This window comes from Marmota flaviventris, chromosome 18, assembly GCF_047511675.1.
Source record: "Marmota flaviventris isolate mMarFla1 chromosome 18, mMarFla1.hap1, whole genome shotgun sequence".
NCBI lineage: Eukaryota > Metazoa > Chordata > Mammalia > Rodentia > Sciuridae > Marmota > Marmota flaviventris.
In genome coordinates, this window is record NC_092515.1 from 22237348 (window position 1) to 22264553 (window position 27206).

The window sequence follows — 27206 nt, forward strand, 5'->3', positions numbered from 1 at the left end:
GTTTTTCCTGGGTTGGGGCAAATTAAGACAGTTTCTTTACTTCTGTCTTCTTCCCCCCGCCCCCGCCCCCAGTATCAGACTGGCAAAAATTTGATGCCACACCATGCATAGTCTTGTCACTAAAACCAAATGCAACAGAGCTATGTAGACATCTTTGCCTGTTGTTTTTTTGCTTGCTAGCATCTTCCCTTTTGGAAGAAACACCTGTATTTTTTGGAGAACTACATCTTTCTCTCTCTCTTCCTTCTTTTGCCTCAGAGAAAACTGATCCCTGTCTTGGCCTTAGAGATGGACACATGGTGTGAATCTGGCAGGTTAGAGTACTGTGTTTTCTAGCTGCAGTTGGTGCAGGGACCTGCCTGTGTTCTAAGGGAGTCCAGCGAAGACCTACCTTAAGCCCTTTGCAGGGAAAGTGATATCCTGGGGAGTCCAGCTGTTCCAATAGGAACTACACGCCTCCTGGGAGCAGTTGGCAAGAAATTTTATTGGAGAGTAGAACTGTCATGAAAGAAAACACAGTTGAGATGGAGAAAGGCACATTCCTGACAATCTTTGAACCCCCCAAAATCCAGTCATGTCAGAAGTTACAATCGCTTTCGATTACATATCCAACATATCACACCCCTCCTACACACACACACTTTTTTTTTCCTTATTGCATAGGTCAAATTTTGAGTTTGATTTCCACAGTTTCAATCTATTAAATAGTTCAATTCTGCTCAGCTTTCTGATCAGGAGGAGGAGATATATGGTCTTGATTGACACCTTGCACCTTTCTAGAGTGAAGGTTTTTTCATTGGTGACCTTGGTGGAAAGTTACTACTTCCAAGGATTGCTTGAGTAAGGGATGTGTCTGCATTCTTCCATTGGTGAGGATATTTTCAGTTTCAAGTAGCAGAACTCCAGAAACTCCAAATTGGATTGGCTTAAGTGAGAAGGAATCTTGTATAACAGGAAGTTGAGAAGTGAGAGTTTCAGGGTTGGTTGACTGAATGGTTTGGCCATGTTCTCAAGGATACTGTTTCTATCCATTCCTCTGCCTGTGGTTGTCTTTGGATGGTGGCTTTCCCTTAGACTGGCTTCTGGTCTCCAGGTGGGGCAGAATTCCAGTTTCTCATCCAGACATGGCAACCCCTAGAGGAAGAAAAGGATACTATAGGTTCTAGTTCCCTACCTCCTTTTCATAACAAAAGAAACCTTCCTTTAGTCCCAGGAGACATTTGTAAGTCAGGATACACTAGTTTATGCAGCAGTAATAAAACATTTCAAAGAATTAATTACTTAAAGCAACAGACATTCATTTTTTACTCATATTACCTGCTATTGCAGGTCAGTAAAGGGATTCTTATTGAAGTCCCTCAGAGACTTAGGCTAAAGGAGTACAATCATCTGGAATGTTGTTGGTGACTGTGCTGTGGGAAGAGAACTCTGGAGGGTCTCGTGCCAGTGGGTAAATAGTCTGACTTAGAAGTGACACACATGGCTTCTGCTCATTGGCTGGGGTTGACTATGGTCCCATTCAACACAAGGGGGCAAGGAAACAACATCTTCCCCTAATAGAATTGGTGAAATATTAGGCAAACAGCACTAACAACTGCTCACTTTGGCTAGTCCTTGACAAGGAGTGTTGGACTGCTTTGCTGGCTTAGAATCATTGGAGGGCACATGGGTGCTGCCCGGTCAACTACGAGGACCTTCACAGTCTATGAATAGATCTCTAAATAGCAAGATGAACACTGTGAGGGTATCCTCATTGGAATAAACCAGTGGAGGGAGGTGCAGTTGGTCATAGGGAAGATGTCCATGACTCTGCACTAGGCATTCCATCAGAGCAAAAGCTACCTCCAAAATGGATTTGGATGCCTGGCAGATGTGAACCCTCTGAGAGTGTCACTAGGAGTCCTTGTAGGCATGGGGTAGAGGCTGCTCCTGGTACTGGTTGTGGCACTGTCCCATGTGTTGTTCCTGTGCTCACTGGGATGATTTCAGAGAAGGAAGCTCAGGGACTGTTGACAAAGTTCTGTTGGAGAAGCAGAGCCACTTGGAGATTAGATATAAAAGATTATTCCAGAACTTGACCTCACCCCACTCTGGGAGCCAGTTCAACAGCCCACATGAAGCAGTTGCTTCTGGGTCTGATGCTAGAGCCTAGAGCACACTGTGGGCCAGGTAGTGGGGAAGGGAAGATGGACGTGTCACGGAGCACGCCAGGACAGACTGGACCTTGAGGTTGGAGCTGCGTCAGCTGCTCACTCTCTCCCTGACTCCAGTCTCACCCAGGGTGTTCTTTGGAAGAGGCTGGCAGCATCTTCTCAGCAGGAGGCTGGAGAAGCTGCAGAAGGGCCTGGTAGGAAGGAGCTGCAAGAGTCATGGCCTGGCTGCCTCCTGTGTCACCCTGTGAGCCAGCAGACGCACCCCAGCATCACCCACTGACTTCCAGAGCACTAAGAAGCACTAAGAAGCCTGCAGCCTCACTTCTACCTCCCAAATCCGCCCAGTATCCATCTTTCCTTCATTTTGTTTTATCTTTCCTCCCTTCTTTTAAATATAGCACCATGATTTCCTTTAGAGGACTATCCCCTTTCCTGACAACCAACCCAGGTGTTGCGAAGGCACAAGCATGTGACCTGGGCCTGGTTAATCAGTACCCTGGATGATTAACCAGGGTACACTGTGATGTACTCTGTCACCATAGGGATGGGGACCTGACATTAAGGGTAAAATCAGGACAAAGACATTCTAGGACTAGAGGAAGGGTTCCCAGAAATATCTTTTTTCTTTTTAGCTAGGCTCCAGCTAGACTGAGGGAATGCAGAGCTTGAGCAAACATCTTTAAGCTATGAAGGGAAAACCTGTCTGAACAAGGAGGCAAAACAGATCAAAGGTAAAGTGAGACAGAAGAGGTCCTGAGGATGTTGTTTCATTCTCTGGATCAAACCATTCCTGAAGGCAGTACTACTCTGACCCTTTAATTTTGGGGTTTTTAAAATTCTCCCAACTTGGGTTGGGTTTTGTTTTTTGCAACTCAAACAGTCTCAACTGATGCACCCAGTTGCCACAGGTCAAAGTAAGTGAGTGTCTCCTGGAACAGCAATTAAGAGACCTGTCCACATGGGGCCACGGTGTAAAAGAGGCCACCTTAGTGCTCCTGAGATAGAGCAGATATATCATGGGCTTCTGCAGAGGGTAATGGAGTAAGAAAACCTGAACTGGAGTCCAGCTCCAACCCTGTCAACCTGTGACTTGTCAGGCTTCTCCCTCCCTCTTCTGAACACCATTTTCCTATTTTTTCACTTGTCATTGTCCCTAGTTCCTGAAGTTGTTAGAGAACTTTCTAGAATAAACCTGATTCATTGCTCCCTGATGTCTAGAGACTTCCATTTTTACATATAACTGAAATGAAATTTGGGGAAACAACTGACCTATGTGCACTTCATTTTGGTATTTTATTTTGTAGTCTATTCTAGGTCATATTCCAGCTATATTAATGACAAGAGCCAGTAAAGTTGTGATGCACAATTTGGAAACATTAGCCCCAAAACTGTAACTGCAAGGCATGCTGAGACATGGACCTGGCATGTATGTAGACTGTGGGTCAGGCAGTCAAGGGAGATGTCTCAGAAGCACAGTCTTGCCAGAGATGGCCCTGAAATGATTCACAAGTGCCTGATGACACAGTTGTGGGGATGTTCACTGATTCACTTATTCTCTGAGCACCTGCATTGAGTCAGCCTTTGTGCTGAGCCCTGGGACTCAGAGTGAATTTCTCAGAGTTCAAAGACAAGAAGGCAGACACAGGTTTACAACACAGCGCAGAAGGATCATGACAAACACAGGTTCCCGGGATCTGGTCTCTAGGTGAAGGGGAATCTGGCCAGGCCTGTGGCCCCAGGAGTGACCATGATCACCTTGGAGACCCAGGGGATGTATCTGGGGTGCTGAAGCACTTCAGTTTTCAAAGCTCAAGTTTTTCAGACTTGTTCTTGGAGGTCATGGATCATCCCATCCATTCAACAATAGAAAGAGCCAAGACAGAGCAAATTCAATGAGCACTTACTTTGTGTCTCGCTGTCCTTACAACAGATTCTCAGAGTGAATGATGTGCCCAATGCCATGCTATTTAAAGGCATACAGATACCAGGCTCCCCCACCAGGGTTTCTGGTCTAAGTTTCGGGCTGGCTGTTGAAGTCTGGGCTCTGATATTGTCCTGAAAACCCCCCAGGTGATTCTAATGTGCACCCAGAATGCAGCTGCACTGAGCTGGATATAGGTTCTTCCTCAGAAAGGCCAGCCCCAACTTTCCTGCAAGAGCCACCAAGAAGTAGAGAAGAGCAGGACTGGGCAGTCACTGCAAGGCCTGGAGAGCCAGCTTTGTTCCTCAACACTGGGGAGAGGAGAGTGACTGAGTTAGGGTGGCCGGGAAAGTCTCTCTCTAGAAGGCGGCAGTTAGTCTGCCCTCAGAGGAGGGCCAGGAGTCAGCCTTCTGTGCACTCAGTGCTTGAGATCCTTCAGACTCATGTTGAAATCTAATCTCCAATGAGATGACATTAAGAAACAGGGCCTGTGGGAGATGATGAGATCACGGAGGTGAAGCTCTCGTGAATGGACTTAGTGCCCTTATTAAAGAGGCCCCAGAGAGATGGCTCACCCCTTTTTCATGTCACAATGAAAAGATGGTTGTCTGTGAGGAGGGCCCTTACCAGACACCAAATCTGTAAGCACTTTGATCATAGCCTTCCCTGCATCAGAACTGTGAGAAATAAACTTCTGTGGTTGATAAGGTGCCTAAGCCTGTGATATATTTGTGTTCTGGCAGCTTGAATGAATAAAGACACAGACCTAGAATGGGGGGGGGGGGGACCATCCTGGACAACTTTCCTGGGACCACTGTAGGCTGGTGGGGCTGGAACAGATGCCCAGCTGCCTTGTTGGCCCAGGCTTGTGATAAAACCAGGACAGTTCCCAGAAAATGTGGTCAAATTGGTCCCCTCACCAGGAGCCAAAGGACAAGAGGGAGGCTGATGTGAGGTGGGGCTGAGCGGGGCAAAGGCCAGTCCATGAAGGACTCAGATAAGATTTTACTGTATGCTCCGGGGACTGGGAGGAACACCTCTGGGAGGCCTGGAGATGTTGCCACAGGGTTGCAGGGAGCACTCAAGCCTCCAGGTCAGAATGGAAGGAGCCTGTGTAGTAGTGACTCTGTCATCTGATTTGGGAACTGCAGTCGGAGCTGTCCTATTTTGTGGAGCCCCCCGAGCCCTTCTGTCTTCATTATTTAGGGCCACGACTTACCTTTTACTCAACAAAGCCAGAATGGGGCTGCCACCATAAAGCCCCTGGAATGGGGCCCAGGTGGCTGGCAGGGCCTCCTCAGAGAAACATAAGCCTTTCGTGAGCGGACTGTAACTATCATTTACATTAATTAGGCAGCCGGATAATAGGGTGTTCAATAGTTATTGCAGTCTTTAAATTCTGCAGCAAACACCGCCAGGAGCCAGAAGCTGGCAGGGGCTCGTGCCTTGCAAAAAAAAATAGTCTTTTTCTCATCCTGGCAATGGGGCTTTAAATCTGAGGGAAAGGGAGCCTTCCTCAGGTCCTGGAAGGAGGGCCGATTTGGGGAGAGGGGCAAAGCCATATGATCCACCTGCTGGCTACGTGATCCTGGGTGGATTAATTCATGTCCTTGGCTAGTAATTGGGCCACTAATGTCCAAATCTCAGGACTACTCTAAAGTTCCACCAGGAGTTGGGCCATGGAGGGAACCGCTTGGCAAAACACCTGGTCCTGTATGTCCGGAAGATGATACTGTCGTTTTGGCACTCTGAGTTTTTGGGTGACCCCACACACGTGAACCTTCATCCTTGTGCTTTATTCATGATGCTTATTCTAGAGAGGACATGGCATCAGGAGGTGGTGCCTTGCCTCAGGTCACAAATTTGAGCAGGCAAGGACCCAGCCCTCCAGCATCCCAGCTGTGTGCCCGCATGCATCCCTCTCCCTGGTCCCGGCTTTGCCTGCTTCTTTCTAATTTCTGGCTGCCCAAGGCTCCTTCCTCTCGGACTTTCCCACCTACCCACTCCTCTCTAAGGAGACCTCAGCAGCAGTCTCAGTCCTGCTCCTCTGCCCTGCCAGCCTCAGCTTCCTGCCCCTCCATCTAACAACCCAAATTGCTGATGCCAAGCCCCCTCTCACCTAGTGGCCCTCCTTAGACAACTTGGTTATGATAGATGGAGGCTCAACTGAGTCCCTGAGGCCTTGATCATGGGGTACTGTTTCTGTGTATATAATGTCAAACCTGTTGCAGGCCACGGGTGTCTTCCACAGGCCGAGCCTCCTGGAGGTTTCCTGGCCCTTACTCTGGCCCCGCTGGTTTACTTCTCCACCTCTGCCCTGGATTCCTGCTGCCCTGCCCAGTGCCTGAACGTCCAGCGGCATCTCAGCTGCTCTTCCCTCTGGGTCCTGCCCCCAACCCTGATTCCTGGCTGAAGGTTCCTTTGCCCACCAGACTCCAGCTCAGCTCTGAAATCTTGTCTTAAGGTCAGGTCCTGAGGGAAGCTTGCTCATCTCCAGATCTGCCAGGGACCACTGACTTAAGCCCCGTTCCCTTCCCTATCCCACCCCACAGCCGCCATTCACCATCCTACCCACTAAATTGTGAGCCTCACATGGGTGGGAACCAGCAGATCTGTGGCAACCACACCCTAGTGACTGAAGTGTTGCTGAATTCTTGGTCCCCACAGGACCAGGGCAGAGAAAAAGTCAATATTTTGAGAGGCTGGGGGAGACAATAAAATTGTGAATTTGGTGACATACTGCATTTCTTAGGACTTTGAGTTTTCTTGCTTTAAATCTGTGATTCTTAGGCAGGGGCCATTATGATAATTGGGTCCTGCTGTTAAAGAACAAGATTGCCAGAGAAATGCTAAAATCATTTCAGATACCTATAAAACATTCACAAGATAGATTTAATTATTCTTTACAAATAACATTAAAATATTTTTAGTTGTAGGTGGACACAACTACTTTATTTTATTATTATTTTTTTAGAAAGAGAGAGAGAGAGAGAGAGAGAGAGAGAGAGAGAATTTTTTAATATTTATTTTTTAGTTTTCGGTAGACACAACACCTTTGTTTGTATGTGGTGCTGAGGATCGAACACGGGCCGCACGCATGCCAGGTGAGCGCGCTACCGCTTGAGCCATATCCCCAGTCCATAACTACTTTATTTTATTTGTTTATTTTTTTATGTGGTGCTGAGGATGGATCCCAGTGCCTCACATGTACTAGGCAAGTGTTCTACCACTAAGCCACAACCCACTCCTACAAATAACATTTTTAATTGAAGTATAACATACAAGCACACAGATACAAAGTTTATAGTGCTGTGTTTTCACCCAGCAAGTGCACTCATATTTCTAGCCCCCAGGTCACAGAGGTACATGTGACAATGACAGCCCTTCAGGCTCCAGTCCTGTGCAGGAAGGGCACTGGGGAGACAGACCCTCAAGTTCCACCAGGAGTTGGGCCGCGGAGGGAACTGCTCTGTTCACTGCTTCTGCTGTGAACAGAGTAGCTTCTGTGTGTTTCAAGCAATGGTGTGGTGGTAAATATTGAACAAGCCCTGACTTCTGCACGTGGTATCTGCTGTGGTGTAAATACTGCCGTGGTAGGTTCAAGCTGCTGATGTGGAGTTGGGAAGAGATGCACCTATTGGCTGGCTGGTGTGAGCCTCTCTAGTACAGTACTGGCTTCAGGCCCATGTAATCATAAAAAGCATTGTAATCACACACTTTGTGGGGAGACCAAGGGCAACTAAGGGTGCTTCCCATCTCACCTTCACTGCAAAGCCAGCTTCCACTGAGCAGAAGGCAGGGCCATTAGCAGCATTACCTGCAACATCATTTCTCTCTCTCCCTCCTTTTTTTAGCAGAGGGTGAAGTTTAGTTTGTGTAGATTAAATGTTTCCACAATAAAGGCCACAGCCCTTTTCTTTGCATCTTTGCTCATGGAACTAAGGTCAAGAGTAAGTTGAGCCTTGAACTGAGGTTTCCCGACTCAATGTTGGCAGCACACCTGCACCCTGGGGTTCAGTGGGTGAAACTGAAAAGGACAGGGAAGCACTGGTCACATGTCACAGCTGTTTGCAGAGTGTAGATTGATCAGTATGAATAGAAGGAGGGGAAGGCCCCAATGATGCAGGCTTTCTTGGCACCTGGGGACTCTTACTGGCAAGGGTACTGGCCAGCATGGAAAGGTGGGGTACATGCTGATGTCAGGATATGGTGTTACTCTGCAGTGGACAAGCCACCTGGGGCTCTGTCTGGGCCAAATGGAGGTCACTAGGTGGCATTATGGCTTCTGTGTGCACCAACCCTTATCCACTATCAGAACCAACCTTTGTCTCATTTTTTTCCCTTTTTGGTCAGACAAGAAATATTTACTGAACATTTACAAAGTTTGAAAAGCCATGTTCTGCATCACATGGGGTTTATGATGGTTACAATGGAATATGAGGTAGGCAACATCCCAGCGTTCATGGAGCTTATTATATCCTAGTGGGAGAAAATGACATTAAACAAGCAGGTAAAACTGTCAGCTACTGAGAAGGGCTTCAGAAGATGTAAGATGGTGTAATATGATATGGAGGGGTTGCTGGGGGGGGAACTAGGAGGGAAGGGGCCTCCCTGAGAAGGAGGCTTCCAAGTGTAGCAAGAGAATGCAGGGGAGGAGGTCACCTTAACCTAGAGGGTCCAGGACCAGAAAGTCTCAAGAAGAAGGAGTGGTAAGTGAAAATGCTGAGTCAAAAAGCAACAGGGGCAAGGACATGGGAAGGGGGACAAGATGGCTGAGGTGGCAGGTGGAGAGGGCCTCAGCAACCCTGGTCAGGAGCATGACTTAATTGTGAGAGGTTGCTCATGGTTTTTAAGCAAAGGAGTGGCCTGATTTGAGTCATGTTTCCAAAGGTCATGTGGCGTGGCCAGTGAGGGACTGGCTGGGAGTGGGATGGCGTGCAGAGGAGGGCTGGTGCAGGGAAGATGAAGAGCTGGGAGGAGAGCCACCAAGACCTCCAAAGATTGATTGGGGGCATGAGCACAAGAGAGGAATGGAGGATGGCTCCTGGTTTTGCCGGCTGAGTAATGGAGAGATGATGAGGCCATTTGCTGAAGTGGGAATGGAGGGGTGTGGATTTGCAGAGGGAAGTCCACGACTCTGGGTGAGGCCCTCAAGTGGGGATGCTCGTTAGATATCCAAGTGCAGATGTCAAGGGAACGGAATTTTTATTCCCTCAAAAACCTATTACAGGTCAGATATGTTTCTAGATAATTGCAAGTTGGAGGCCAGCCTCCAGAACTTAGAATTTGTCTCAAAATTAAAAAAAAAAAAAAAATAAGAAGAACTGGGGATATAGCTCAATGGTGAAGTACCTCTGAGTTCAATTTCTAGTACAAAAGCAAAATCAACAATAACAAAAACTCCAAATATGGAGCTCAGGGAACATACCAACAATATTTGAAAGTTTGGAAGAGGAGAATCCACCCAAGGACACTAAGCAGCAACAGTCAGGGAAGTGAGTGAAATTTGGGAGCATGGGGATTCAGAGGAGTTTTAGGGTGTAGGGACAATTAATGATGTCTGATGCTGATGAGAGAGGCCATAAGATCAAGATGGAGAATTGACTACTGACTTTGGAAAGACGAATCAATTGAGTGAGAGCTATTCAATGGAGCGGCAGAGGCAAAAGAAAAGTGATGTTTTCCATTTAATCCCATCTCATCCTACTCAACCCACCCACCCCAACCAATTCTACCCTATCCCTGTCTATCCTATCTCACCTGCTCCATGATACCACCTCATGATCCATGATACTGTAGACATCTGGTATTTAGTGAGAATCTCTAGGCAAGTTCCTATAGTTTCTTCATCTTCCTCCCTCACCAAACCCCTCCTCTTCCAGGACTCAGCCTGATGGACCAGGAGAGAAAACCTTTTCTGTGAAAGGCATATGGAGAGGGGAGGGCAAATCTTTTCTCCTGAGAGCTTCCTGTTATGACTGGAGAGTATCATCTTCTTTAGGCAAAGCTGACCAGGACACAGGATGGTGAATCCCATTTGGGGCCTGTCCATTCAAATTCCCCCAGGGATGGCAGCTCTGATGCTACTCTGTGTGCAGCCCATCTCTGCGCCTGTCTAGTTAGCAATGCTCGTCCTTCACAGCTCAGGAAAAATTACCAAGAATGTTATTGACTCTAATTTTAATTTGTCTAACACTCTTGTTAATGATGTCTATTTAAGACATCCATTAAAGGCCCATGAGGTTAATTAAATGGACAATTCCAATACAGTTCTATTAGAACCCCCTCTATTAAATTAATATTATAGACATTTAACAGATGTCTTAATGAGGCATTATAGCTAAGAAATGCAAACTAAATTAACACTAAAGCCATTGTCCAGAAAGAAAGCTTTTTATCATAATTTATGGCTTTTTGGAGGAATGTTCATGTTTACTTTTCAGAACCTAGGAGATCAGTCATTTGATGATCTTTTCTGTCATCCAGAAAATGCTGGCCCAAGAGTTCCAAATCTTAAATCACAGTCCAGACACCAGAGCTGGAAAAGACTTTAGACACCATCTGGAGTCCACCATCCTCAAACATCAATGATTGAAGGAAACAGCTGGGGTCTTAGATAAACACACAACTATCTAGGTCCTGTCCCTGGAGTCCGATGCAGCAGGTCTGAGGTACAGCAAAGGATCTGGCTGCTTTTGACTTGCACTCTGCTGACTTGGATGCAGGAAGTTCCAAGATCTCATTTTAGGAAAACTTGATCTAGTCAAATGGCCCCACTTAGCAGTTGGTTACACTAAGACCCCCCAAAGACTTCAGGACTTGAACGGATCAGCAGAATTCCACAATCTGCCCCATGAATTAAAACTTTCCTAGCAGTTTTTGCTATTTATCTCCTTCCATTAATGAGTTGGGCAGAACCTTAGGCATCTTCTATGGGGTTGAGACTGGCAGCCACACATCTCCTTCCTATCAGTGGACAGACCCTCATGAACCTTTCTCTGATTTCCTGGGTAATTTGTGATGATCCTGCAGCCTCCTGTCCTGAACCTGGGTTTGACTACATTCTTTAGATCCCACAGCTGCCCAGGCTTGGAGCTACATCCTCCCAGGGGCCTCCTTGGTTCATTCACGTTGCCCACCTCAGTATATATTTCCTCCCACAATAAGGGAGAAAGAGTTTGGCATTTGTAAAAATAAAGGGGAACTTAGCAAACCAAGGGTTTTAGGATCTGTAGGGAGCAGCCCTGAATCTAAGTAACTGAAAGAGCCAGTAATATAACTCAGTGGAAATGGGAGCTCAGGGGCTAGAAATTGGGCTGGTTGAACTGGCTAGTGATCCCAACACCTCATATATTAAAGCCCTAAAACTCACAATATGACTGTATTTGGAGTTAGTTTGTTGTTGTTGTTTTTTTTTGTTTTTTTGTTTTGGTACTGAGGACTGAACTCAGGGCCACTTTACCACTGAGCTATATCTACAATCCTTTTTATTTTTAAATTTTGAGACAGGGTCTTACAAATTGCTAAGATGGCCTCAAACTTGATGTCCTCCTGCCTTAGACTCCTGAGTTACTGGGATTAAAGGTGTTAAGCAACTACGCCCAGAAAGAAATAGGGTCTTTAAGGAGGCAATTAAGGTTAAAGGTGGTCATAGGGTGGTGCCCTAATCCAACAGGACCAACGTCCTAATTAGAGGAAGACACACTGAGAGACCTCTCTCTCCTTGCATACAGATGACAGGCCACATGAGAACACAGTGAGAAGGCGCTGGCTGTCTGCAAGTCACGAAGACTTCTTCTGGCCTCAATAGAAGCCAATCCTGACAGCACCTTCATTGTGGACTGCTTGCTTCCAAAATTATGAGAAAACAAATCTGTTGCTGAAACACCAGTCCATGGTATTTTGTTATGGAGGTTTGAGCAGACTGATAGCACCCTCCAGTTGCTTTTCTCCCCACAGAGAGGCTCTGGCTTGTCCCCTGGGTGCTCTGTGCTGCAGCTAATCCTCAATTCAGAGATGGCTCTGGGAACTAGAAAGGTGCCTCAGGGCCTGCTCACTCTGGAGAACAGTGGGTCTCTGGGCTGACACCTCCTGGTCCAGAAGCCTCCTAAGTCCTACTTGGAGGTGGTAGCCACCTTTTCTCCCCATTGGCCTCTCTGGCACTTTTTCTGGTGCATGATTTACAAGAGGCAGACTTAGTTATATGGAACATGGGCTTGCATTTCAAGGCCTCAGCCTCTACTAGGGTCCTGCTCCTTGGTTAGACACAGATCAGACTGCCAAGTACCACTGTGACAAGGCTTGAGTCACAGCCTGTGGGGACATGGCCATCCCTGATCCATGCTCCTGCTCTGTGTAGCTTCATCAGGACCTGTGCCCTTCCTGACTTGGCCCTCTTATACCTGGGAGGAGGATGTAGACCTTAGTGCATGGGACCTGGTGGCCCCTAGGTGGGCCATGGAGACAAAAGTGCATCCCAGAAACAAGCAAGCACAGCCACAGCTTTGTGGCAGGTGAGGGTTCTCACCAAGTCTCCTTTGGCAGAGTGGGAGAGAAGTCTACAAATTATACAGCCACTCTCACAGAAACTTGAGTCTGCGCCAAATGAAAAACAGATTTCACATGGCAAGTGGTACCAACAACTTTTCTGGAAAGCAACTGTGTATTTACACAACATTGGATGCCTTTTACATTGCAGAGGGGTGGGAATGGGCAGGATGGCTCAGGGAGTTATAGCACCTATGCCGTTGTTACAAATGTGGCACTTTCAGCTGGTTGGAAGAACAGAAGCTACTTTGCACTGAAGGCAGACATTTCCTTAGTGGGAAGGCAGGTAGTAAAGACAGTGTATTATGTACTTTAGCACATTCTCTTTCTCTTCTTTGCAGCCATTCTACAGTAAAAAATACAGCTCTAGAGCCAGGCTATTAGGTTTAAATCCCAGCTTTTTTGCTCTCAGTCAGTGAGGCCTTGTAGATACTATGCCAGGTTCCCTGTCCAAGGTTATACTGGCACTTGAGCTCTGTCCCCTAGTCCGTGCACCATAGCAGCAAAGACTGTGTGCTAACTGGAGAGAGCACCTGCACTGCCTCAGAAGCATCCTGGAGAGCAGTGGGCCCAACATACTGGATGGAAGCAGGGCCAAGCAGCGAGGCTGGTCCCGCGGAACCGCAGATGCACTGAGCTTCCAGGAGGTGCAGTGTCACAGAGCTAGGTCTTTCTGTTCTCCTGTCACAAAGAGTCAGTGTTTACACTTCCCTTCTCCACCCTGGGTGGAAGACACTGAGAAAGCAAAGCTTCTGGCATCACTGCTTCTTCTGGGCTAAGAAAAAGCACATGAATTGGATCACCAGGGATGCTTCTGCCCTCACCTTGGTGGTCAACAGACACTTGCTTCTTACAGGGAAGGAACAATTTGTCATCCCGAGCCATGTTTCTGACCCATGTGGCTTTCCCAGCACTAGCCACTGGAAGGCTGGTCCCCCACACCATTGGTACTTTGCCCCCTGGCCTATTTTTCCTCTGGCCCTGCATAGAAGGGCCTTGTCTACTGGCTTTACAGACTCTGCCACAGAGAGCTGGAGTCAGGTTGAAAAGCCAAGTCTTTCAACAGCAAAAATGGTATTAAGATATGGAAAGGTGCCATGTGTTGGGGACTTCGGTTTTCCTAGGTGAGACCTTGGAAAGTGATGCAGTTAACCTGCCTCTGGAGCCCAGGAGACTCAGGAGGGAGAATGCAAACTGTAGGTTTAAGTTACTTGTACTGGAACAACTGTTAGTAAGCACAGATGGACCTAGTGTTTTGTCTCAGTAACCCACCCCTCTTCTAATCCCTGAAGAAATGAAACAGACATTATTACTACTGTGTATATATATGTGACTGCATGACCAATGTGATTCTGCAACCTGTATACTCAGAAACATGAGATTTTGTAACCCATGTGATTCAAATGTATGATATGTCAAGGTCATTGTACTGTCATGTGTAACTGATTAAAACAAATAAAAAAATATACCAGTTTTTTTTTAAAGAAATGAGCCTTAAGTCACTTAGCAACTTCATCACTCACTCCTCTTCAACTTTCCCTCTCTCCCTTCCTTTTTTTTTTTTCCTGCTACATCCCCAGCGCTCTCATAACTTTCTTTAAACTGCAACGTAAACCTTAGTTAGCTCAATGAGTTTGATGGCAGGTACTTTTAAAAGTAATGTGTCAAAGATGTGCTGCATCAATGTGAAAGGCAGGGCATGATGGCACAACTCTGTGGCTCCCCTCCCTTTCAACCTGGTGAGTTGCAGGAATAGTTCTTTTTTTAAATATATCTTTATTTTATTTATTTTTATGTGGTAATGAGGATCGAACTCAGTGCCTCACATGTGTGAGGCAAATGCTCTACCACTATAGCCCCAGCCCAGGAATGTTTATGCATACATGTATATTTTATTACAACATGAAGAAGTGATCATCATACAACATTCAGAAAACACAAAAATATGAAAAAGAAATAAACGAATAGTTCCACTCTTCAAATCAAGCAGGGTTAATCCTGGTGTGTTCTCTGCTATTCTCTTCTCTCCATGGGAGTAATATAAAATTAAGATCACTTAGAAATAGACCTCTGTCCCCTGACTTCTTTACTCAGTGCATCGTGCATTTTCCCATATTACTCCATGTCCTTAACTCTCATTTCCCTTGGGTGGAGGTGGTCTACTACCAAAATCTCTTCACTGATAGGTGGCCTGTAGGGTGTTTCCAAGTTTCAGGTATCACAAACAATTGTTAAAAGTGGCAAAGAATTCACAGGTCAATTATTCCCTTTGCTTTGAATTTCTTGGCAGACCGTTCACTTGACCGAAGCTGGAATTTGCTCCCATAAATGTAGGAAACAAAGTCATCAATTTCTACTGTGAACACACAGTTTACCTTGGGGATAACTGGGTTAGGGTGGGGAGAAGAAAAAGGATGAGAAAAAAAAAATCCAGTGGTAAGCTCAATTTATGTAGAATGTTATTCACAAAACACATGTATTAAAAAAAAATAAGCTAAGAAAATAGGAAACAGGGAAACCCACCAAGGTAGCAGCACATGACTACCTGTGGTTATTCTATCATAAAGCCAATTGACTCACATTCTAAGTATAACTCAACACCTAATTCTCAGGGCCAAAGGCTATGAACCAAATTCCCAGAACCAGAAGCTCCCAAACAACTGCAGAAACAGGTTTTTCCACATAACCTTCAGACAGGCTCTTGGCCTTATGCTCAGTGGAGAAACTTTCACACCACTTTCTGAGGTTTATAATGTTTAGCAGAATATAAGAAGGAACAGTGACTGGGGGTAGAGTGTGTGCTGGAAAAACAAGAGAGAAGGAGGTGGGGATCTCTGAAATTCTGGCAGACCCAATGTGCCTGCTTGAGCAATGCTGGCCACAATGATATCCTAAGTGTCACCACAAAAAGCATGGTCCTCAGAACTCCAGGCACAGGAGTTCTCCAGGCACATGGTCCTCTGTTATCTGTTTACTCCTGTGGAAGGTAGCAACTTTTGGAAGATGGAGGGTCCCAAACAGAACTTAGACAGAACCAAGCAGTCGGGGCTGCTGGCCAGGTACACAAATGCCTCCTGAGAGGCCCAATGGGCAGGGGTGGGCTCTGCAGGCTAGGAATGTAGAGTTGCTAAGTATCTGCCATCTGTCCTGACTCAATAGGACAAATGGAACTCCTGGAGCCCCAAAGAGATAACGGTAGCAGGTAGGGAGACCACAGTCCATAATACCCTTAGAGACATGGTTACATACCTTTCAGACGATCTTCTTTGGTGATAATTTTGAAAACATGCTTTGTTTCCTGTAGAAGGATTCCTGTGACACCCACGTATGAAGGGCATTTGGATTTTGTGACTGCAAACGAGAAAGGTAGCTGAAACCTCAGGCCTCTCTGGTGTTGGAAAAGCCAGTCAGCCAGTCCTCAAGGGTTTGGGGGTGCTGGTTCCATTTACTGACCTAGCAGCAGAATAAAGGAAGCACCCAGAGGGTAGAGGCTTCACAGCTTACCCAAGTGAGAACTCAGGTTTCCCAAATCCTTGCCCTGGAGCTTTGTATGGTCTGGGTTGTTCTTATGAGATGCCCTTTGGAAGGCATGTGGACACCAGGGTCTGAGGAAGGGTTTTGGAGACAAGAGGTCATAGGTGCTCAGCATCACCAATGCCCAATGTCTGTTTTTCTGATGGAGCCAATTGTCATTGGCAGAATCTGAATGAACACCTTCCTGTTGTGCATTCTCCAGGATCTCCTGAACTCTGACTGGAATGGGAGTCCTGCTGTAGAGCAGTCAGCAATGTGAGGTGAGTCACCACCATAGGCAGCAGGTGGTGACCACTGACTTGGTGCTGTATAGACATTCACTAAGCATCTACTATGTTCCTGATACAGTTGTAGGTAGTGCTGGGAGCACAGCACTAAATGAGATAATTCTGGATCCTGCTCTCATTCAATGTTCTAACAGTGGTGGTAGTGGCAAGACACAGAAAAATATATTTTATCAGTAATAAGTTCTATGAAGAAAATAAGGACAGAGTAAGAAGGTAGAGGGTGCCACTTTTAGCAATGGCAGACCCTCAGGAGAAGTGATATCTGAGAAGGGGCCTAAATAATAAGAAACAATCAGTAGATGAACACACAGGATAACTCTCTGAGCAGAGAGAAAGAACAAAGGCAAGGTCCCTAAGGCAGGGCCAAGTCGAAAGAAGTGAGGCAGAAAGAAGGCCAGTGTGGTTAGACTACTGCCCAAGCGAAGTAAGCCAGGCCTTTCAGACAATAGTAAGGAGGCAGACTTACTCAAAAAGGATGGAAAGCTCTCGGGAGGTTAAAGGAGGGAAGAGACATGAGTTGATGTGTTCTTTTTTCCCCTTTTCTTTGTGTGTGTGTGATGGAACTCTGGGCCTTGAGCATGCTAGGCAGGTGCTCTACCACTGAACGATACCTATAGCCCTTCATGATCTGATTTCTGTTATAAAACCTTTGGCTGTGTGATCTGGGTGAGGGGGAAGTGTGTCCGCTGGGAGAGGGTTAGGGAGCACCTGAAGAAATGCAGGAAAGATGGTGGTGGTTTAGATTTGGCTACTAGGATGTGCTGATGGACTAGAAGAGAATTAGAAAGGAAGAAACATGCATATCTCTTACATGTTTGGCCTGGTAGTTCTATTAGTTAAGATAGGAAAGACCAGGGGTGGGGCTGACTTGAGGGGAGACTAAAAGTTCTGTTTTGAATACATAGTTTGAAGTTCCTACTGGACACCAGGCCTTGTGTTCAGGGAAAAGGTCTATGCTGGAGATGTCATCTTCAGAACCATCTGTCAGTCATAGCAGACTTTGGAAACCGTGTGACAGGCTGAAAGGGACTCTGTGTTCAAGATTCTTGGCCATGCATAAATTCCCACAGAGTGTGTGCAGAATGTGTCCAACAAGATCAGAATAGGCCCAGATAGCTATAACCATCTATGACCATGCTGATAATCTGGAGATATTTTGAGGAACCCATGTGGCAATGCAAGCGCTATGTTGCTACTGAGTGATAGTATGAACATCTGGATGACCAGGTGCTCTTAAGCAAATTACCTGAAATAATAGCACCGTGAAGATCTGCTTTTAACAGCTTGGCTTGAATCATCTGTGGCTGCCTACAAGGTAAACAGAAGCCCTTAATTTATACCATGATGAAGAGTTCTGAACAAAGCAAACAGGGTCTACAAACTTCTGCAGCCAGGCAACACAGACAGCTGCTTCCTAAGGCTGCACTGACAATTACCCTAAGATTTGGGATCTATTCCAATGGGTAAGTCTTCAAAAATCAACTCACGTGTCTGGCTTGAGACCATTGCACAGGTCCCGGATATACTGTTTCCAGAGTTCATGCAGAGGGAGAAAAAGACTGTATCTGTGATCAAGTCAGAAACAGGTGAAAAGTTAGGCAATATCAGCTTGGTGTTATAATGTTCAAATAGCACAGAGCTTGATTTCATGCCAATAATGATGACCTGGAACCATTAGGGACTGGGTGTAAATCCTAATTCCACTGCTGACAATTTAACTAAAATCAGATACCTTTATCTCTTGAACATCAGTTTCCTTGAAGGTAGACCTTTTTGAGGTTGTTTCTCCTAATAAGAAAGGAGCGGCCCTTCTTTGCCCTGTCATTCTTCCTGCTGGCTAGATACCAGCCATGACACCTGGAGCTTCAGCAGTCATCCCAGACCCTGAGGAGCATCTACAGGCAATAATGTGCTGTTTGGGTCCCTGAGGGTATGAGACTGGCTGCCTTACCAACCCAGGGTGCCATTCATCTGTTCTTCTCATGAGAGAGAAATGACTGCAGTATTATTTAAGTAACTGAAATTGAAAGCTAATCTGTCACATAATATTGAACTTAGGGAGCCCTTGGTGTACAGGAGTTGATAGTTGTCATGCTGGTACACCTGTAAGGTAACAGGTGTGTCTGGAAGGTGATGGAGCAAGTGGTGGGAAGGGGAGAGAACAGGTGAGAGTCCCCAAAGGCCTCCCTCCAAGGCTATTATCACTTGTCTTGGTGTTTCATGGGGACTCTACTTACATGAATGAGGCCATGGGTTAGAGAAACAAGAACCATAAACTCAAAGCCGAAAATGACCTCAATTTGTGAGGACAGCAGTGAGGTAACCCTGGGGCAGGTGACAATCACCTCCTTCACCCACAGCCTGCTGCTGGTTTCTTGAGAGGGGCCATGGACAAAATGACATATTTCAATTGTCTTCTGAAATGTGGGAGGCTATTTGGCTATGGATCTCCAAGCAAAAGCCTATAAATAGTCCCAAGACACCCAAACTCAGAATTATTGCCAAAGGGAGACAGAGTGTCAGCCAGAGGAAAATGTCCTCCCACAAGATGGTGATGCATTCCTTTCAGAAATTTTCAAAATGTGTAGGCAGAATCTTTCTCTGGCAATAAAACCCCAGTGTGTGGTTCTGTAGAGTGATATTAAAAGCTACAAAGAGTTATATATTAAGAAATATCAGTTCTTCTTTTCTAAGAAAGCCAAAAGACAAACAGCCCGTTGCCATAGGCAACAGACTCACTTATGGCACTGATCTTATTAGTTAAGGCTAGGACAGAAGCCAAACACTGAAGAGTCCTCAGTCTCACCATGCCTTGCTATTAAAAGCAAAACCCAAACACAGTATGAATTGGTAAAGGAAGGCTGCCCCCTTGTGGAGAAGATGGAGAATTAAGTGGGGCAGAAGCTGCTTAGCCAGCCACTGTGCTCCCTGCCTACCTCAAGACTAGGCAGGGATAGGACAGCAAAGCAAAGGCAGGGCTCACCTCTGTTGCTCTGGTTTAATGTCAAAGAGCCGAAGATCCCTCCTCTGTCTGGCGGAGAGGCCTTTGGATTTCTTTTTCTTCTCTTTTCGCTTCCTGCGGGTGAAGTACTCCAGAACAACAGCCTTGCGCTGCAGCTGATCCTCACAAGCTTGTTGGCTCATGTGGGGCATGCTCCGCTTTAGGAAGGCCCTCACAAAGGCCTCTGCCTGACTTGCTTCCTGATGCTGCACAGAGACAGGGTGGATGTAGTATTCATTATTCTGGGCTGCCAGGACGCCAGACACTCTCACCCATCACTCCCAAAAGCCACCATCTTCGCTGACCCATCTGTCTACCCACTGAGGCTCACACAATCTTTATCTGCCAAGTGTTTGCTACCCACAGTCATCAAGATGTCACATCCATATGCCAACTTGTGAGTCTGTCACACTCAACAGTCATGTCAAACACTGCCTTCCTGTCCTGCTTCTCTGAGGCTATTCTGTTAAGGATTAAAAAGCCTTTTTATTTAGAAGAAGACTTCTCTCATCCTCAGCAGGGAGCAAAGCTTGGAAAATGTATGACAATGGTATTTATTCAGTCCCAACCATATGAAGGAGACTTCAGTAGAATCAAGCTATGTTGTGAGGGACAGGAACCTAAAACTAGGGAAAAGAGCAAAACTAAGAACCTCAGGGTGGCCAGGAAGTAGGAATTCTCATACTGAGCCCACATCACAGTCCTCTTTCCTTGGGTATCCAGCCCTATGTTCAGTGTGGCTAGTCTTTAAGTGATCTGTTCCTGCACTGCTTGAAGAAAGGTGTCCAGTGCATCTCAGGTTCTTGGCTCACTTTCTCCAATACGGCCACAGTGTTAAGGTACTGTGAATGAGCACTTGTTCTTAGAGAGGACTTTTGTCCTCTGTCATAATTGTGTATAATTCCTTAAAAAAACTGCAATTGTCACTGCCTCTCAAGTTGGAATTCCAGCAATCTATTACTCATTGGGCAGTGGGTGTCTCTGCCCTCTGGTCTGCTATAGTTTTGGACAGTACTCTTTACTGAAGACCTGCCTTTTGGTTTGGCCATTTGCTTGGCTCTTCTTACTTGAATTGGATTATAAATACTAGACTGAGGTTAAATGAAAGATGAAAACTTATGTGTCAAAATCTCTCCATGGGGAGGTGGTTCACAGTAAGGATGGAAGGAATAACACTTGTTTCAGCTTTATACTGAAACTATACTAACCAGAAATGAATTCATTATTATTATTACTAAAGATAAGAAGATACTTTTTAAAAAAAATTCTTTTAAATACCTAAGTGGTCTTTCTTTCATAAAGCAGCAAAATAAAGGTATAGTAGTCTTTCAAAATCTTGATTTCAAGATCTTATTAGGAGCCACAAAGTAGAGCTTTTGCCTAAATAACCAAACATGTTGAAACATCCAGATATAATCTGTAAATTCCTCTTATGAAATGTGATTTGTACACCTTCTTCAGGAGTGATGGGAGTACAGTGACAAGGTCAAATGATAGTGCTCATCAGGGTAGTTAAGAGATGGGCACGGCCTAGTACTCCCTACATAGTGGGAGATGACAAAAGATCAAGGAGTCCAAGTTCATCAAACTTGACTTTGGCACAACAGGAAAGGAGGCTGGCATATGGAAACATTGGCACAACAGACCTTGATGTAGTCAAAGATGTCTACCAGAAAGATGAGAAGTAAATGCAGGCAAGTACAGTTAAACCAGTACTAGAGGCTTAGAAACAACCAAGACTTCTTCACCATTGCCTCTGTTGCTCCTGGACCTCCTCCCCAAAACTGTACCTGAACATCGTACTCTTTTGCCTCTTTCTGAGAAAAAGCACGGTAGATCACACCTGGGGGATGAAAGGGGGAAAAAAGAAGAAATGATCTATTAGATATGGCTCAAAGATTGAAGGTTTTTCTAATTATGAAAATAACTATGCTCATTCAGAGGTTGAAGATGTGAAGCAAAGCTTGTTTTCTTGTTTTTTTGGGGGCGGGGCAGGGAGGTGGGGTGGAAGACTGAACCCAGGGCCCCACTCATGCCAGGCAAGTGCTCCACCACAGAGCAGCACCTCCCAACCTTCTTGGATGCTTCCCTTTGGCAATGTCTGTCCTAGAAGTTCCAAGGGTATGATTTAAAAAGAGTGCTTTTCAAACTTTAATGTGTTTAAGAAGTCTGGGATCTTATTAAAACACGGATTTTGGGTCCCTACTCCCAGATTCTACATTTCTAACAAGTATGCAGATGATATTGCATGTTATTGGACCACCCTTAAATTTGCCTAGTTAAAAACACAAGTCAGAATTTTGAGCAGTTGTTCACTATGTTTAAGGAAGCAACTCATTTAAAAGTATGTGATATAGCTGTCCGGGATGCACATGGTTAGAAATACTACATTTTGCTGATTGCTTGATATTTAAGAAAGATTTTTCACATTTTAGTATTATGAAATTAAAATATATAATTGATGATATCCTTCACTGATAAAATATAGTGGTCTTTCGTCACTCTATATATTGGTCAATGTGGTGTCAACTTCTAAAAGCTTCTACACTCCTTTTTCTTCCTTAATTTGTCTGAAAAAGAAAACTGTGGTATTGGGAACAGAGAACAGGTGTGAATGGAATAAAATTGGGATAAAGGTCTAGCATAAGAGCTAAATGAGGGCTGGGGTTGTAGCTCAGTGGTAGAGCACTTGCCTGGAATGAGTGAGACCCCTGGTTTGATCCCCAGCACCACATAAAAATAAACAAATAAAATAAAGATATTGTATCCATCTACAACTAAAAAAATAAAAAAAAATAAAAGAGCCAAATGACTAGAAAACTAAATTCACGCTACACTTTATAATTTCAACCAGGTATTCTGTGCTTCCCTGAGTACATTTTTAAACATATATATATATATATATATATATATATATATATATATATATATATTTCATTGTAAATGGATCTCCTGTTTATGTATTTTTATGTGGTGCTGAGGATTGAACCCAGGGCCTCACACATGCTAGGCAAGTGCTCTACCACTGAGCCACAACTCCAGCCCCTAAGTACATTTTGATCAAGCAAATCAAGGAGGTTTTAAGTTCTATATAGAGTCCAATTCTCCCTCAAATGGGAGATGGAAATTATCAATTGTTTGTAGGCATTTCCAGGGCCTGGAAATTTCAACTGTCATAAATGTCTAGCATTAGACTTGGAAGTCTCTCTGCAACAATACATAGTTATCAAACACTCATTATTTGCTAGGAAGTTGATTAAAAGGCACATATATTTTATGTCTCATTATGGGGGGAAGAACAGTCAATGTAGATAATAAATGATTGGGTTGGATAGGGAAGATAGAAGCTGGTTTGAAAGTAAAGTATTTTATTTTGAAATAAAATACTAATACCTTTAGGACACTTCCCCTGCCCCCTCAAGGTTGGCAAGGTTACCTGCCTCCAGGGCTACTCTCTTCCTGTCTGTATTCCTAGGTGGCTACTTTCTCACTCTTGGATCACCCCACCTTTTGGTCCCCAGTCACATAGGTAAGATAATGGAAGAAAGGGAGCATGAGAACAAAGGAAATCTAAAAATCTATACAAGGGGCAGGACACCCTGACTTCCTCTGACACCCAGCTCTGAGATATGTTGTACACTTGTGTTGGAGTTTTTTGGGTGTTTAATATTCACACCAGGGAAATGGGACTCATTCCTGATTCTCATCACCGGTATAAATTCACTTTCTAAGCAATCCTTTTTTTTTTTTTTTTTTTTTTTTTGCGGGGCATGGAGGTGTGGGGGACTCGGGATTGAACCCAGGGGTTCCCTTGACCACTAGGCTACATCCCCAGGCCTTTTTATTTTTTGAGATAGGGTCTTGTTAAGCTGCTTAGGGTCTAACTTTCTGAAGCTGTCCTTACACCTACAGTCCACCTGCTTCAGCCTCCTGAGTCGCTGGGATTACAGGGATGTGCCACTACATTCGGCCTAAGCCCTCTTTTAAAATTGCTATTTCCATTTATGCACACGAGAAAACTGAAGCTCAGATATGTTGAGACACTTTAACTTGAACACATAGGTAGGAGGCGGCAGAGGTGGAAATCAAAATTCTGATCTTGATCTCCATGCTCTCTTGCCTAAAACGGTCCCGGTGCTTGCTTCCCCTCCCTGATATATCTCTTCTCGGTTCAAATCCCAAAGCCTTGGGTTCCTGATGATTCCCCAGCAGCTCCCAGCACTTTACACCAGACAAAGGTGGGACAACAGGTGATGAAGGGCCTGGACCGCAGACACCAGAGAGGTAGTGGCTAGATGAGGCCAATCTCTTGGGCCTTCCGGCTCCAGCACAGCGTAGCGCTGAGCAGTCTCCGGGAGCACCTGCCTTCTACTCTGAAGTCAAATCCTAGCTCACAGACCGAGTCACCTTTTATGTAAGGTGTGACAATTCCCATTGTAGTCAGGTAGCCCTGACTTGTTTCACCCACTAGCACCAAGTTCCGGACCCTTACATCCCCATCCCAAACCAACATCTTGGCCCTCAACCCCTTACTCTTCATTGTCGGGCCGCTTCCGGTGCTCTCTGATGACGTCTCCCTCAGCGTCGTTCACTCTATCCCTCTCTTCACTCTGTCCTGTAGCTCTCAGCCACGAGGAGGCTCTCTCTGCAAAATTTCGGCTGAAAAAGGTTCCTTGTGCCCGAAGCTGCGCGGTGTGAGAAATCCACTGACACTCCGTGGTCGGCCTCCGGAGACTTTGGGAGCGCGGAGTTGGCGCCGCGTGTGACGCCACCAACGCGTGCCGGCCTGGGTTGCGCAGGCGCCGTGGGGCTGATTCGCTGGGCGGTTTCAGTTTGGGTCTTCTGTAGGCCAAGTGTTCAGGGTGGGTTTAGGGCATACGGAATACTGGTGAAGACCTGGAGTATGGCTAGGCAAACCCATTTGGAGAGGACACGAGGGAGGTTGGGAACCGTGGAGGGCGCAAGTAGGACGGGGATGGTGGTGCTACGGGAGGCAATGATGTCTGCGTTTCCTAACCACGGTTATTAACAATCAGCCGAGGCCGCGTCAGCTGTCGGTGCAGGCAGTTAGGTTGGGATGGGGGCTCAGGATCTGTTTCTCTTTCTGCTACTAACTAGTCTTGTGCACTCGATTAAGGCGTTTCCCATGTCTGGGCCTCTTTCCTACTTGTAGAGTGAAGTCGGTCTTGCTGGTTTCAGCTTTTTTTTTGTTTTTTTGTTTTTTTTTTTGAGGGGGTTGATTACTGGGGATTGAACTCAGGGGCACTCGACCACTGAGCCACATCCCCAGCCCTATTTTGTATTTTATTTAGAGACAGGGTCTCACTGAGTTGCTTAGCGCCTCGTTTTTGCCGAGGCTGGCTTTAAACTCGTGATCCTCCTGCCTCAGCCTCCTGAGCCGCTGGAATTATAGGCGGGCGCCATAGCGCCCGGTTCATTTAAGCATTCTTGAAACCCAGAATATTGGTTTCCAGCAATACACTGAAAGGCACAGAGGTGGTTCTCATTGCTTTGGGGAAAGGTCCCAGTGTGAAACGAAAGCTTGGCTCCGACCCCTCTGGAGTGTCTGAATGCTATCCAGAACTTTGTGTCCTTAATTTGAGTTGACCTTAATTTGGATTGAATACTGGGCCTGCTCTGGGTGCTGGGTGGGAGAGAATAGCAGTATGACCCTTATACTCTCAACTTTGAGTGCTATGTAAATTCCTTTCTAAAAGGGGGAAATTCCCAGAACTGGAAATAAGTCCGTGGGTCTTGGTTTGAGAAACAGCAGCTTTAAGGATTCTTTGGGTGATGACCTTGTGCCAGTTTGATGTTGAAAATAAGAATGCAGGCCCTGAAACTTAGTGGCAAGAAGGTGACTCATTTAAATGAGCTCAAATGTATTTACTTGATAGGTGGATTACCTGGTTCAGAATGGAAACAACATTTAGGTCAAAATGTTTTGCACTTGCGGATGCCTGTGAATAGCTAGGATCTACAGGACTGAGTTTGAGAAAGTGCTCGGGACTAATTCCTTGTAAAAAATCAAATGTAAGCTTTGTTTTTATTTTTTATTGACAAATAAAAATTTTATATATTTGTGGTGTATGACATTGTGTTTTGAAATATGTATACAGTGAAATAACTAAATTGAGCTAATTAATATGAATTTCTCAGTGATTTTCAAGTATACACTGTATTATTAACCTTAGTTTTCATATTGTATCATAGCATGCTTGACAAATGGGAGTTTTTTTTTTTTTTTTTTTTTTGGTGTGTGTGTGTGTGTGTGTGTGTGTGTGTGAGAGAGAGAGTGAATGTGCTGGTGATTTAAAACAGGGCCCTGGCACCTGGCTCTATACTGAAATACACCCCCTTCCCCACAACATAAACTTTAAAATAGCATGAAAATACAGTAGCCTGGAGGTGTAGCTCAGTGGTAGAGCACTTGCCTGGTATGTATGAGGCCCTGATTTTGGTCCCCAGTGCTGCACAAACAAAAAAGACTTGAGGGGACCCTTAGAACATGACTTCTGTGATTATGGAGATAGAGAAGGCTGATCTCTTTTTGTTTATTTTTTAGGGTTTTAGTTGTCTAACTCTCAATGATTCCTTCTCAAATAACCTTGGGAGTTTTGATATCTGCCAGTCTTCCACATAAATCTCAGATTATGGCCGGGTTGGGGTGGAGGGCACTTCTCCTGCTCACTAATTTTTTTTTTTAAATAAACAAATCACTTTATTGTCCTTGGAAAATAATTATGTTTTGTATACAGAGATATACCTGTAAGGATATTTGTGATTGTTGTTTAAAATAGCAAAAACTTGGAAACAGCTCAATATTTGACAGCAGTGGACTAAGCAAATAAAGTATGTGCTACTTTATTATATAGCTTAGTTTAAATGTTTTACAATCACAGGGAAGGCTTCAAAAATTCCCATACCTCTGTTAGGTGCAGGACAAGCTGAGTAAGCTGTCTGCAGGGCATGCCTAGCTGCAGGATGACCTGGCCACTCAAACCCTCTGTCTGGTTCTTTATCATCTGTTTGCTTCAAGCCCAAATGCCCAAGCCCCCGCTCAAGGCTGAGCACTTCACCCCCGCCCCCCAAGGCTGAACACTCAACCGGACACTCAAGGCCAAGCACTTAACCCCCTTGTGTGCCAACAAGGCAGCTTGCAGACCCAGAGACCCCATTAGATCTGGGCTATAAAAACTCCCTTCTGCGGGCCTCTCTCTCTTGCTCTCTCTGTCTCTCTTGTGCTCGCGCTCTCTCTCTTGCTCTCTCTCTCTCCTTCTCTTTCTCTTTTCTCCTCTGTTGCACTGCTGCAATAAAGATCTCTAGGTCGCTCCAAGTGTTGTGGTCACTTCCTTTCAACCTCAGTATCATCTTTGGAGATTTTTATTTAGTAGATAAGTCCCAAGAATCTGTATTTTTTAAAAAAGTATTCTGAGTTCACAATTTTTAAAAAAGATGACAAAATATAGGGGCTGGGGTTGTGGCTTAGTGGTAGAGTGCTTGTTTAGCATGTGAGAGGCACTGGGTTCTATTCTCAGAACCACATACAAATAAATAAAGGTCCATCAACAATTAAAAAAATATTTAAAAATATTACAAATATAGATAAGCCAAATATATGCAGAAAAATAATTAGAATTATGTGGGAGGCCATCCTTGCACGTGATTTGAGTTATCTCTCTGGCTGGGCAAGAGACGCTTAGGCACGGCTGTGTGAGACCTTTCCTCACCCTTCTCAGGTCCCAGGGCTTGTCCGTGTGGAG

At 45.3% G+C, this 27206-nt stretch overlaps 1 protein-coding gene across 2 annotated transcripts; it reads right to left on the reverse strand.

Moving 5' to 3' along the window:
- Positions 1-476: 476 nt before the first annotated feature.
- Positions 477-24206, reverse strand: Pop4 (POP4 homolog, ribonuclease P/MRP subunit). Of its 2 annotated transcripts, none has more exons than XM_027941502.2 (7): positions 23977-24206; positions 21234-21286; positions 19426-19649; positions 17930-18007; positions 17689-17750; positions 15871-15972; positions 477-1134 (listed from the first exon to the last, which is right to left on the reverse strand). In XM_027941502.2, the coding sequence occupies exons 1-7, from the start codon at positions 23981-23983 to the stop codon at positions 1115-1117; spliced, it is 546 nt and encodes a 181-aa protein (XP_027797303.1). In that variant the 5' UTR covers positions 23984-24206; the 3' UTR covers positions 477-1114. The 2 variants fall into 2 exon arrangements, with proteins under 2 accessions (XP_027797303.1, XP_027797302.1); XM_027941501.2 differs by lacking the exon at positions 477-1134 and adding an exon at positions 14492-15007.
- Positions 24207-27206: the final 3000 nt, after the last annotated feature.

Excerpts from the sequence above, each read along its gene's own strand:
- Pop4 (XM_027941501.2), bottom strand. Across the intron at positions 19,650-21,233 it reads CAAAAGAGTACGATGTTCAG|CATCAGGAAGCAAGTCAGGC; the intron begins GTACAGTTTTGG and ends GTCTCTGTGCAG. Across the intron at positions 17,751-17,929 it reads AATGGTCTCAAGCCAGACAC|GCAGCCACAGATGATTCAAG; the intron begins GTGAGTTGATTT and ends TTTACCTTGTAG.